Source organism: Rhipicephalus sanguineus, chromosome 10, assembly GCF_013339695.2.
Source record: "Rhipicephalus sanguineus isolate Rsan-2018 chromosome 10, BIME_Rsan_1.4, whole genome shotgun sequence".
In the NCBI taxonomy this organism is placed as follows: Eukaryota; Metazoa; Arthropoda; class Arachnida; order Ixodida; family Ixodidae; genus Rhipicephalus; species Rhipicephalus sanguineus.
The window spans coordinates 5,546,041-5,560,165 of NC_051185.1; the positions used below are offsets into that span (position 1 = coordinate 5,546,041).

General features: G+C 47.2%; 1 protein-coding gene across 1 annotated transcript in view; it reads right to left on the bottom strand.

The window, feature by feature from the left end:
• Positions 1–4,662, bottom strand: part of LOC119406888 (RNA-splicing ligase RtcB homolog) — a 31,709-nt gene extending 27,047 nt beyond the window's left edge. Inside the window, exons 1-4 of the mRNA XM_037673660.2 lie at positions 4,502–4,662; positions 4,291–4,395; positions 3,788–3,934; positions 2,145–2,244 (exon numbers count right to left, since the gene is read on the bottom strand). Of these exons, the coding sequence (XP_037529588.1) occupies positions 2,145–2,244; positions 3,788–3,934; positions 4,291–4,386 (343 nt within the window). The 5' untranslated portion in view covers positions 4,387–4,395; positions 4,502–4,662. The remainder of the gene's footprint in view (positions 1–2,144; positions 2,245–3,787; positions 3,935–4,290; positions 4,396–4,501) is intronic.
• Between the last annotated feature and the right edge of the window lie 9,463 nt (positions 4,663–14,125).

Sequence of the window (14,125 nt, forward strand, 5' to 3'; positions counted from 1 at the left end):
GCCGCCGGTTTGGCACGTTGCCAGCGCCGCCGGCGAGCAGCGCGCGACAGCCTCCAAGATCTGCGTGTATCGGAGGCCGGAGTGTGCCTTTTGCTTTCTCTTGAAGATTACAGATGGCGCTGGCCACGTTTTTTTTTTTTTTTTCTTGGTGCGGAGGCAGGCCGGCAGGCGGAGACGCCGGAGAGGGAGAGGCACGGCCCGCGGCCCGCGGGAGCTTCTTTCTTCTATGCGTGCCGTCGGACAGAGTGGTTGTGGTTGCTGTGCTCGAGCCCGCGTTCTTGCTTTGTTGTGATAGTGCCTTTTTTGCCGAGTGGCAGCAAGCTATGTCTCGCAAGCGAAAAGCCCTCTCCTTTAAGGAGAAACTGGACATTCTTCGAAAGGTCGATGAGGATCCCAAAAGAAAACGCACGGAGTTGGCTAAGGAGCTAGGCCTCGCAACGTCGACATTAAGCACAATTGTTGGACAGCGGGACTCAATAATGAAGAATGTGCTTTCATTTAACGTCAACGCGAGGCAAGCGAAGACAGCCCAACACGTGAAGCTTGAAGAAGCTCTTCTGACCTGGTTTAAGGAGGTTACTGCAGCTGGTGTGAACATCGATGGCAAAGTGTTGCGTGAGAAAGCCGACGAGATCGCACTTGCTCTGCGCATCGACGGATTTCAGGCCTCAGGTGGGTGGCTGCACCGTTTCAAGACGAGACACGGTCTCGTTTACAAAAGCGTCTGTGGGGAAGCGAAGAAGGCTGACGAGACCGTTGTTAGCGACTGGCTCGCGAAGCTGCAGTCACTCATCTCTGGGTATGAGCCTCGTGATGTTTTTAACGCAGACGAGGCTGGCCTGTTTTTTAACCTTCAGCCTGAGAAGAGCCTTTGCTTAAAAGGCGAAGCGTGCCAAGGAGGCAAGAAAAGCAAAGAGCGAATAACGGTGCTTTTGTGCTGTAACGCCGACGGGTCGGAGAAACTTAAGCTGACGGTAATTGGCAAATCCCAAAAGCCTCGGTGTTTCAAGCGCGAGAGCCATTTGCCGTGCGTCTATCGCGCAAACAAAAAGGCGTGGATGACGGCGGCCCTGTTCGAAGAATTTCTGTCGCTCCTTGACAGAAGGATGGCCTGCAAGAATCGGAAGATTGTTTTGATTCTTGACCAGTGCGCCGCCCACCCGAGGCAAGTAACGCTCCAAAACGTCAAACTGATCTTTTTGCCCGCGAACACGACGACGCACCTGCAACCGCTTGACGCTGGAATAATAAAAAACCTCAAGCATCATTTCAAGGGCCTTCTTGTGCGCCGCCTACTTGCCAATATTGACAGAAAACACGAAGGCGACCTGCGAATAAGCCTCCTGGACGCCATCCATTTTATCGCTATGGCTTGGGATCGAGTAACGCCGACTACCATAGCAAACTGCTTTGCGAAATGCGGCTTCTTCAGGAGTTCCGAAGAGGTGCCCTCAGAGCAGGAAGAGCCAATTGAGGGTTGGGAACTGCTTGATGCTGGGTGTACAGCTGAAGACTTCTGCACGGCGGATGACAACCTCGCCACTTGTGGTGCGCGCACGGTGGAGGATATTGTTGAGGAGGCCACATGCGAGGTTGCCGATTCCAGCGATGATGGCGACAACATAGACGAGGGCGATGGTGAAGGACCACCACCGGCGGCTGAAACGCTGCACGCGCTCGACGTCCTGAGGCGTGCTATGGCCGCTGATGAAATCAGCGACGACACGTGCACGCGTTTTTACGGATTTCAAAGAAGTCTGCTGAGTGACTTCGCGAAAAAAAAGAAGCAGAAAGACATTAGAGATTTTTTCTGCAAGAAATAAATGTTTTTTTTATGTGTTCCTAAAAATGAGTTTGCCTCTGACTGTTAATATAGCTAGTTTTACATGTGTTTCGGTGATACGAATTTCGGCTAATACGAATATTTTTCGTGACCCCGCGGGATTCGTATCATCGAGATTCTACTGTAATAGTGTATGAGACTAAGAATGCCTACTAATAACAGCACTCACACCTTCACTGACGTACCTACATCGGTGCATCAACAACATATCCACAATGTCCACTGTACATAAACTGAAGCTCTCAATTAGTAAAGTAGCAATAAGGAAATGACAAATTAGTGGCAGATAAAGGCTGCTTACCAGGTGACACAATGGCCTTTGGATCATCCATGTCAAATGCCGCCATGTTGCCAATTGCAAAGCCATAACCAGAATGGATGTCAGGGAGCCCTATTGAGTGCTGGATAATGAGAATGCAGGCAATGCATACACTCTGTCACATAAGCCCCGAAAACTGTATGCATAGAACAACTCTGGTAAGGCTGCTGGTCATAAAGTGATTTGTCAGCACACATTGGCTTTGCATTACGTCCATGCCAAAAAATTTTTCTAATCATTCAGCAGCCTGCCAAGAGCTTCACATATCACTGAATTGCGATACAAAAGCAAACTACACATCAAATATAAAAAGCAACCTCGGAGTTCACTCTCAACTGTGTCAGAGGCCGCATGTCTGGTTCAAAGTCAAGTGGAAGTTGTTTCTCCAAGCGAGACATTTTCTTTTCAATATTTTATTTACTTATTTACTTTTTTTGGGGGACAGTCCATACTTAGGTTCATTTAGAGCAAAAGTGTGACGCTGAACCACAGGCAGCTCTCTGTGTCAATGAGGTCGGACATTATGATTTTAGAACCACTCCATTCCGTGAAAATAAATTCTAGAGTTTTATGCAGCAGAACAACTGTATGATTGAGACACAGGGTAGTGGGGGACTCCAAATTAAGTTTTTACCATACGAGTTTCTTTAGTGAGCCCATCTATATATATGTAAATGTGTTTTCGTATTTTACCCCAATCAAAATGTGGTTATCATGGCTAGAAATCAGGCCTGCATCTTGAAACTTAGTGAAACACATTTGCTGCTAAGCTACTACAGTGGGTTCCTATGTACCAAGGAATTTAGTCTATGGTGGTGACAGGACATGCTATGCTAAGGAAATAAACAGAACTACGCAGATGTTATTGAAGTCGGGCTAGTTGGCAAGTGATCTTGGTAACAGCTTCAGTGTGCAAGAAAACACACTTGCATACATAAGCACAAACCAGCTGTTTCGAAACATCTCTTGTGTTGTACCAAACATCTGACATGTGCGTATTCCATGCTTGTGTCTGTCAATATGTGCACTTCATGCAGGCCTGCAGTCGGATTCAAGACACAGAATGTTACTCTAGAAGAGCCGTGTCTCTTTTGGCTGTTGGCGAGTGCAGTGCATTTTTGCAAGTTACAATGGCCAAATATGAAAATTCTAGAACACGGGGTGTCACTGGAGCCGATGTTTCAACAAGCAGACTTGTCTTTTTCAAGGCTGCAACTCTGGCCGGCCAAACATGGTGTTCTCTTAGAGTAACCCTAGTCCCTCAGTATTGAGGGACTATGGCGTAACCTTGCACAATCATCGTGATTCGTAGATAGCATGATGGCAACTGGTCGTACTGGCAGACACGCAAACATGAAAGACATGCATGCATGATGTCACGACTCAACACACTGGGCTTCCTTTATAAGTGGGCACGGGGCACATAGGCACACGCTTGTATATGATTCATGAATTTGTCCCTGTCTGTAGATGTTATGGAGGGATGTAAAACAACAACAAAAAGAAGCTCATGGTGCCCCGAGATTCCCTAACACTTTTCACAAATTAGAAGGGCGAGACTTATGATTCGGTTCATACTTATATACATATATAAAAATACAAAATTTAACGCCAGCTATACTTACTCCAACGATTCCAGGCAAGGCGGCCACATTTCCAATTTGTTTAACACCAGGCAGGAAACCACCAACATTTCCTGGACGGCACGAATTCCGCAGCTCTTCGAACATCAGCTTCTCCAAGAGGTTATTCACGTAGAAAATCCCTTCAACCTGAACAAAGTGTTGTCAAATAGAGAATGAAAATAGGTAGAGGCATGATGGACAAGTGTTCAGCAGCATTCGCGACCTTGACAGCTAGTGCTGAGCTGTTTAAATAGCATGGATCAGAACACGCAAGGCAAGGAATGCAAAAATTGTCGCCAGAAATGGGTGAAGCCACACAGACCCGCGCAATACCCCACCCACGTTTATAACATGCAGACCTTGCAGAGCATCACATTATCCTATTCACACTGTTTGATGATCAGCGATTTTGAGATGACTGGATGAAAGCAACCAGCTGAACTAGCGCGAGGTGGTTACCGCGGTTGCCACCGGAGCAAAGCCAGCCTTGCAGCCGTGCTTACCTTCATATTCGGCACGAAGCCTTTCTTGATACGCCATGAGACGGGTGTCATTTTTTCGAGGTATCCGAGCTCCTCATTGTAGCTGCGGACACCCATATTGGCGGCCTAGCAAATGAATACGGACAATTGTAGGTATGGTCACACAACACACGTGGCAGATAAACTGGCGCATCACTGCATTTCGATCAGTGTGCTTGTTGTCACCACTCACCTAGTGAACGCCCGAGGCGTCACGCTCAGGAAATAAGAGATCGGGCACCAATTCTTTAGCAAATAGCGTGCCGGACAGACATCCCCACGAAATGGAGAAATGTTGGGCAAAAGCACAAGCAGCAACCAGTAGCTGAAAAGGCTACAAAAGGGGGAAAAACCTAAGCCAAGCGGTTGGCCGTTTGGCTTGGCTTGCATCACAGCCGTTAAGTACCATCATCAATGCAAGGCCATTGATGATGATAGATGTAGGGATCACGAAGGCAATAGAGAAAATAGTATGGTGGAAGAAAAATTCCTTCCCCGATGAGGAAACGGAGTTCTTCAATCATACGTATGGTCGTAAAACTCTGGAAGGAACGTTCTTCCTCCACAATAGTGATGCATGATGATCTTTACTTCCCAACGCGGCGCTTTTCACATGTCTCTCATCATAGCCACTAGGACGGCCAGCATGGCCTCCGAGATTGGTTAACAAACGGTGTCGCAGGCTTTGTGGTCGAAGGTCAACGGCGATGCACAGAGCGCAACTCTTCCAGCTCTAAGAGTTGAACTCAGCCTGGATAATCGGGAGAGCGACTGATGTAAAAAAAAAGTCAGAGGAATGGCAATACTTGCTGCACGTGGCACTGCCCACATGTCGGTGGGTTTCGGTTTCGGACAATGCATGCGCCAGCTGTTTCCACGCTGCACGAAACTACGACACGTTAGAGCCCCGTCAACCAGAGTGCGCCCCGCAAAGTACACGCTGAAACGGCCACGTAGGGGCTTAGGAACCAGGGTGCAGTGGCGGCTATAATGCAACCCACAGCACCGGAGCGGTGGGGGGAGAGGGTTCAAACCAGTGGCGTAGCGAGGGGGTGGCACACCGGGCCCGTGCCTCCTCCCCCCCCCCCCCCCCGAAATTGTTTTCTTTTTTGGCCATGGGATACAGACCACAAAAAAACTCTCGACTAAATCTGCCTGCCCGGCCCCCACTTCAGATCAAGGAGGTGACCCCCCCCCCCCCACCCCGAAAATTTTCAGTTTCGCATGTGTGTATATACACGCACACGTACAAAGACACGCACAAATAAACAAAAGTTGGTTGACCCCCCCATCGAACATATTTCTGGCTACGCCCCTGCCCCACAGGTTCTATAGTAATAAGCATTGGCTTCTCAGTAACACAATAAGAAAAGAAAAGCTCGTGCAGGTCCGGCCCCTGCCGCCACACCAGAGTTGTACGTAACGCGTTACGAGTAATCGATTACTTGTAATTAAGTACATTTTTTCTTGTAATTTTGTAATTAATCGATTACTTTTCGAAACTGTACGTAGCGTTCTGGTTAATTCAATTGCATTTTCTTGTAAGTGATTAGCGGTAATCAATTACTTTTTTTTTCCAAAATCAAGTTTTGACCAAAATATCTTCTACGGCAGTTTTCGTCCTGAAAAATATACGACCGCTCTATAGGGAATTCCCGTCCTATCAGATGAGGGATCCCTGCAGAGCCTATTTTTTCACCTTTTCCTTGGCCTACTTGCCTGCAATGCCTTACCCGAGGGCCAGCAACAGTGAAGCGCTTCATTGAGGACATGAGCACTTGCATCGAAGCCAAAATTTTCAGTTTTGCTTGCGTATATATACACGCACACATACAAACGCACGCACGAACATACATAAAGTATGGTTGAACCCCCCCCCCCTCCCCCCGAAAAAAATTTCTGGCTACGCTCCTGATCGAAGCACTGCGGAACTATGACCTGGTGCGCAAGGTGTTCGTTATAATACCGCCCTTCCCGCCAGCGCATGCATTGAGAGAGTGTTCAGTGTGGCAGCTGACCTCTTAAAAACATGGAAGAATCAGCGATGAGAACCTTAAAAAAGAACTCCTGTCGAAAGCAACGAGTAGCCCTATATCACAGAAGCCAGTAAGCCTCGATCTTAGCCTTCACGCAAGCCTCCAGCCTTCTCTCTACCACGGCCGGGCTAGACCGCACGCGCGCTAAGCGAGCGCGCGCGTGCGGTCTAGCCCGGCCGTGTCTCTACTGCTCTCTACCATGCAAGCCACAGTAGTTCGTTGTAGTTTGAGCGAACTTGCGATGTCGTGTTAGTACGACAATAAAATTTTGAAGGAAAGTAACGCAAAAGTAATCGAATACATTTCTGTAATTGCTCAGTTTCTTTTCTGGGGCTATAATTGACCACTGCATTCAATTACATAGGCGTCCGGAGGGGGGTGCAAGGGGGGCAGCTGCTCCCCCTTGGAATTCCGGATAATATTTTTCTATGCAGTAGCAATAAGCTACACAGCTTGATTAGCACACTCAGGTCCCGCATATCCGTGTGAAATGACCTTTCGCCTTGCCAGTCAACTTTGCATGTTTCACTATTGACTAATCTTGCCGGTCATGTCATGGAGTGAAAGAAAGGCTGCCAGTGCTGGATGCCCCCCGCACGGATGCACCCCCCTGCGAAAAGTTCTGCGGACGCCCTTGTTCAATTAAAATTTAAAAGAAAGTAATCGGTTACTTATTTTCGTCAGGTCTGCTCCACGCTCTAACTGCAATCTGCCACTGCCTGTAGAGTACGCGCGCGCGCTCTGGAAGCGTGGTGTGTGCTCCGTTTTCAAGGAGATGGCGCCACGCGTTTAGAAAGCTGCCACCGCACAGCGCGCGGTTTTCCGTTGCGCTGTAGCAGACGCCGCGGCAAAAAAAACTGTGCTGTTGGCTCGTCGCTCTCGTGGTGTGGTGCTGTGTAGCGTGGTGTGGCCAGCTTTCGCTTTCCCGCTGACGGCGTGGTTCCCAGGATGCGGCCTCACATGCGGCTCTGGATACTTTACGTTACAGGCGAGTGGCTCTTTCGGTATCTTAAGAATTTGATGTGGCTAACGTAAAGGAAAAGCCACGTTATTTAATAACTACATGTGTAGTAGTCGAAAAACGTGTTCTGCACGTTTCTTCGCGGCATCAAGCCTAAAAAACACGGACAGCGGGTCGCTCGCTTTAAAACAATAAAATAGGCGTTGAATAAGAACCTTGCCGTACGTGTTTTGTAACAATTGTTAGGTATACGGAATCGACCAAGATGTTTCACATAATTGACGTTGTGTAGGCTCTGGCCCTGAAACAGTGTTATTAAAGAGAACTAAGAACATGATATGAATTTGGCACTTTTGGTTGCCGTCATTCTCACTGAGAGGAAAAATTCGCTTTCTAGTGAACAAAAATGGCTAACCGTGGGATATTTAATTACATTTATGTACGTATACTGTGCAGTCATTCGCGCATGCCATCAGTGTGAACAGCCTCACGTTCTGTCATTAAGGTGGTTGGGTGTTGAAACGACCCTGCTGCGAAACTAAAAATTGTAAAAAAAAAGAAAGAAAAAGCTCTCACATGCGATAATTTATTGAACGCACGGTTGACCCCAAGGGAAACGTGATGTTGTGACTAAAATCACAACATCACGTAACCTCTAGTCACGCGACTTAAACCGATTTCTGCCTTCGAACTTTGTTTGCTTCTTATTCTGTACGTTACTACATCCCTGGCGTAATCGAAGCAGTTTGATTGTGAAATTGAATTAATTAAGTTGAATATTACTACTCCGAAGTCTTCGTTAATTATAATTAATCAGGCCGAACGGGTACGTTCCGGATGGCGCAATAGTTTCGAAAGAATTTGTTCAATGCCGTCCTGTAGTTGTGGATGAAACCAACAGAGGCGATTATTCTGTAAAATTCCACTAAGTGTGCCAGCTGTCAATTCCAGCCGCACAATGAGTGGACAGAGCTCGAGAGCTGGCAGGGTAGCACCAATCGTCGCCGTTGGCTGCAGGGTTTTATCCAGTCAGCGCGCGCTGAAATGGACAGTCTAAGTGCTATTAGAGAACGCCATCTCAGGGTGTTGTTTAATATGCTTTAGTTACTCTAGTTGTGCATGCTTCAAAATGTTAATCGTAATCAGCGTGCATCCGTGTTGCAAGAAGCACTTTCGAAAAAAAAAATGTACGCGGCTTTACTGCATTGAGCACCACCAAGTCGTCGTAATCTAAAGGAAGCATTTTCTTGCACTGACACGGGCATGCGCAGATTTCATAACGTACCGTAATGCGTTTGTATGGTTCTGCACACGGTATTGATGTCTGTGCCATTCCGTCCTCACAAGCGATACGCATGTTTTTACGACACTCAACTCTCCGTTGAAACAAAACTGCGACTAAACGGAGCAAAAGAAACGAGAGGAAAGTCTGCATGCGGAGTAAACTGTACTGCAAGCGAAACCGAATGGATGTATCGGTACGTGCGACCATTGCGCTGTTGCCCAGCTGAGTTCCTTTCTTAGCGCCGGACATAGCGTGAACAGAAATAAACGCTTCGTCCTCTTCTGCTTCGCTCCAACAACACGAGCGGCGATTTGTCTGGCCGTGGAATGCAATAACTGCGATGGGCGTACCGTGACCAAAATATGACGTAACAACTAGTCGCGGGACTAAAATCACCTAACGTCACGTGATAGCTAGTCACGTGACTAAAATCACAACATCACGTAACCTCTAGTCACGCGACATAAGTTCCCGCCAAAAGCACGTGACACGTACGTGCGAACCGACCGAAACCGGAGAATAGCCAAGTCTAGCCATACTCAGTACTACTGGCAAAAACTTAGCATCTCTAGCAAAAGCTTGGCATCACTAGCAATAAGAGAAAGCTAGGTCGAACTCTATAGCTCCGCTGTTGGTTCCAGCCTTGCGCCACTGGTGCAAGCTGCAGTTTTTTATTATTTCTGTTGTTGTCGTTGTTGTTGTTTGGAAACCACACTGTTTTGTTCACAATCGCCGTACGCCGGCTCCAACGAATCGAGTAGGCATTGTTTAAGTTTCGTCACGTTGTCTACTGCTTACATCGAACCTGACGACGGTCCTGTCGACGTTTTAAAAAGTAACTCAGCGGACGATGTACGATGACTGCGAGACTTAGTGCGGATGACGCAGGTATGGTAATCCTCTTATGTGCGCTCTTTATTGGATGCCACATCCTTGAACGAAAATTGCTCAGCTTGGTACATACCGAAGTAAATGTTTCTGGCAGATTAGTTCGACAGGAGGAGGAATAAACTTTATTAAGGGAAACCAGCAGGTTTAAGTGGCCGGGCCTAGGCCTCCCATGAGGGGACGTCAAGGGCTTGCCTCAACGCCGCCTCACGGGCAGATTCGATTATATATAGTTAAGTACCAAAATAATTACAGGTTTTCAGAAAGGTATTGTCAGATACTTCGGTATGGTTTATGGATTAGGGGACCGTTAACTTCATATGAATAAATTTTCTGCTGCAAACAAATATAATTCCCTTAGTCTGATTGGTTATTGACGGAGTTTGGTTAGTTAACATGACACCATTATATATACTTAAGACGCCCCAATCCGCGATATGACTGCGACATACTTTCTGTGGACTTGTACAGAGCTACAGTTAAGCCCTCTTCGCCACAGTTAAGCCCTCTTCGCCACCTCCGTGCAACAGGCCTCAGGCCTGTCCGCGACCACCCGACCTCGACCGCTGGATTTGTGGACCTTTCCACCGTTCACTGTTAGACTTTATACAAGAAGCAAATTTGCATGTGTATTTTCGATAGCGCGAATTACTAAGCCTAATGGCAGGCTTTCGAAATAAAAAAAAAAAAGAGGCAATAGAAGTTCAAACGTACGTTTTCTTTTTTTTTCGACACGAATTTTTCACAAACTACATTTCATATGTCGGTAGTCACAAACATTCAGCTTGTACAAAAATAAAAAACAAGAAACGATGACGAAATTCAGATCGAGTTAGATAGATATCAAAGCATCAATAAATATCAGAAGATGCAAGAGTGAATATGCCATATGGAATCAGTCCCTGTGACATGAAATGTCATCCCGGAATCTTGACGGAGAAGGCAGACAAAACGCATCACGACCCTCGCGTTGATTCCTGTCGCAGCCGTTTCCGTTTTATACGCTCTAAGGCCACACGTGCCATTGACTCAAAAGAACGCACGCAGAGGAGCATTCGGGTGGCATCCCGCTTGAGCGGCGTCTATTTGCGCCTGCGTCTGCAGCCGAGCGCTGCGTGCACGTCATTCACGCATTTTCTCGCTGCGCGAGATTGGAGCCTGCCCATAGAGTAGCTCGCTGCGCCCGTCAACACAGACGTATATGCGATGGCTGGCAGACGTCAAAACCGCGCATATTACACGCGACCTTACGGCTGTGCAAACTAAACGGACAACAACGTCAAGAAAACAAGAACACGCGGAGTAGGTCGCCGCATTAGCCTATTTGCTTGTATATGTGCACAACGGCCTTCAAGTGTCGAGAGGTCGCGGCATGTGTGCAGTGGCGGAATCTTCGAGCACGAATCGGCTGTCGACATTGACGGCAGGAATGTGTGGCTTTGCGTTTTGGTTCTCCTATGCTTCGGGGATGACAGCTCAACGATGCAGCATCTTAAAGAAAAAAAGAAGAAGAAAAAACTCACATGGTCCCTTGTGCATTCGACTAAAGAGGATTTGCAGGCGAAAACTATCCGGTGTGGCTGTTTTACCGTGCACTTTATATCATACGAACACTTTGTTTATTTTAAACACGAAGCATTTCTCAGAGAACCCAAGGCACTTTGAGCGTTTCTATCTATTTATCTATCTATCTATCTATCTATCTATCCCACGGCCCGCGTTATGCGGGTATGCGCCGAAGGTGATGGACAGCTTATATCTACCCAGGAACGGCGAGAACAGACATTGGTAATTTAAATACGAAAAGTGTTAAGAAAAACTGACATCGGCAGCGTTGACCCGACGAATTGAAGCATGAAAATCAGGATCACAGCAGGAATTGAACCCAAGCATTCTGCGTGGCAGTCAGGTACTCTACCACAGAGCCACGCAAGGTCTTGAAACAGCTTTGGAAAAAAGACCCTATGCAGGCGTAATGTCGGTGCAACGGCAATTGTGGTCGCAGTTCTGGCTATCTAATTTTATAACAAAGCAATAAACACTAGATATGTACTCCTATGATACAGGCATCATGTCGAGTTAACGTCAAGTGTGGTTCCAGTGTTGGCTTCGCTTTTATAGCATTCCAATAAACATTACATTTGAATTGCTATGATTCAGCAAGCTATATCCAAGAGTTGCTCTATCCTGGAGGAATGCATTAATGAAAGTTACGTATGATATTCACATCATCGCACCGTAGCGTGCACTTCGTTTCGATAACACAGACGTCTGAGCCCTAACGTGAGCGCTGAAACTACGTCAGACCATAAGTTACCACTTAAACGTCAGTGTAGTCGGCGTCCCTGTTAAGCCCATGATGCGCACACAACTCCTCCATTTAGAAAAACACGTTGATCCATCTGGTAACGCTTGGCTAAAGCAAAAAAAAAACAATGCAGCATAGAACAACTGGCTGCCTGCTTCGCATGAAACTGATTCCCACGAGGCGTGGTATTTGCCGAAATTTTTTGGTCAAGCGAACGCCGCCAAGACGAAGTGAATGCACAGCTCGCGCGCCTCGAACCATGGCCATGTGACTTTTTGTATGACACGCCGGCTTTTCGGCGAGGGACCCTTCTGGTGAGCCGTCTAAGGCTTTCGCCCTAAAACAACATTCAAAGCAATATGACGTGTTGCGTAACTTATTCCAATATAAAACTGCCTGACTTCGACATCAAAACCCTTTCCTAAAAGGGCGGCGGCTTGGGCTAGTTGGTAGGTCATCGCAATTGATATAGCGCTCGTCTTCGTGTACCTTTTGTCCTTGTCCTGAGTTCGCGCTATTGCCTTTCCTAAACTTTAAGTCCCACCGAAATGTTTAAAATGTTGCTGAGCTAAAATACTTGCACTGAATTGTTCTAAATTGTTCACAGTGCCATAGACCACTGCGTCCTTCTCCTCTTCTTTATGTTCTTTCTCCCCGTGTGTAGCGTCGCAAACTGGAAGCTTCTGCTGTGCCTAACGTATCTACGTTTTCCTTTATTTGTCCTCTCTCTCTCTTCTACATCCCAGACGATGTGTGCCTAAATTTGAGGTAGTATTCGATCGTGAAACACAACATAATTCACGTATCGTCGCGGCTACCGCGCATTTCTCGACAATGTATCATAATACATAGTTTACGGCAAATAAGAAGAAAACAAGTGGGCAAACATGCTTGTTTTTAACAGCTAAGTTGTTCTTGGTCGAGCCTTTCATGCCCGGGATCTCTGGTAACGCTTGCGGGCATCATAGACGGGTATGCGCCACAGACATTGGGTAAATCCAACTTCTCACCGCTGGTCCACCAAAAATGAAGGCAACAGTTAGTCCAACAAACGGGTATGTGCCACAGAAATTGAGTAAATCCCACTACACAAAACTTCCACTTAAAAGGAAGAAGGCAACAGTTAGCCCAACAAATGGCGTGCGCGTTACCACACCACTGTCACGTGATACTTTGTGGTTATAAAAGGTGTCGGCCAGGGGCGTAGCCAGGGGGGGGGGGGGTTGAAACCCCCCCCCCCCGAAATTTTTCAGTTTTGCTTGCGTATATATACACGCACGCATACAAACACACGCACGAACATACATAAAGTATGGTTGAACCCCCCCCCCCCCCCGAAAAAAATTTCTGGCTACGGCTATACTACCACCTTAATGCTTAACAAGAGCAATGATACAACATATCGGGGCATCTTAAGCGAAGGCTTTTAATGCAAACCTGTGTATAAGAGTGGTATGGTCAAGATGCAATAAAAGCAGTGATGCAACATATCTGAAAGACTTGCAAAACATAGAAATGCGTTAGCCTGACGAAGGGAACGCCACCAGCTTCGCGGTTTCATCGGTGTCCGCGAAGCGGAGCTGTTCTTTTTTTCTTTTTTTTTTTCTTGTGCCAGCCACGTATGCGTTGGACCTGAGGGGACAGATCTCCCGGCCAACGACAGTTCGCCTGTTTTCTTCATCTGGACGACTTGCGGTCCACAGTTGAAAAATGACACCCCGCGCAGCGATGCGAAAGGCATTTTCGCACCATTAATCTTCGATATGCGCGCATACGAATAGAGCTGCGGTATATTTACACGCCGCCGAGGCGTCGTAAGATGTGCGTATCGGGAACCCTCGACGTAGCGTGGAGGACACAGAGTTCGCCTGGCCTGCTAGCACGCTGCTGACGAAAGCGTCGCTTGCTCGTCATATGAAATTTAGATGCATCGCCGTCGCCTTGGACCGTGGCAGACGGGAACGTGCGGAGCGCTACTGACGTCAGAGGTGCGTTGTCATATACCGCGCTTTATCACTGTGTAACGACCCCTAAGGAGCGCCAGAAGGAGCTCTTGTTGACACAGCAGGAGCGTTGTTGTGTTGAATCATCAAACAACAACGCCTAATTGTTGATGTGTTGATGGTTTAAATAGGTTAATGGCACCGGCGTTGTATATGCTTAAGTGGAAAGGCGTCACGTTTTAATGAATCATCGCCTTATGCCTGCAGCGATTTATTTTCGCTCGGTGTAAAACACAAGAACTATCTCGTGCTTAGATTTATGTGCATGTTCAAAAGAACAACAAGTAGCCGAAATAGCCCGGAGCCGGCAATTACAGCCCCCTTAATAGTTTCAGT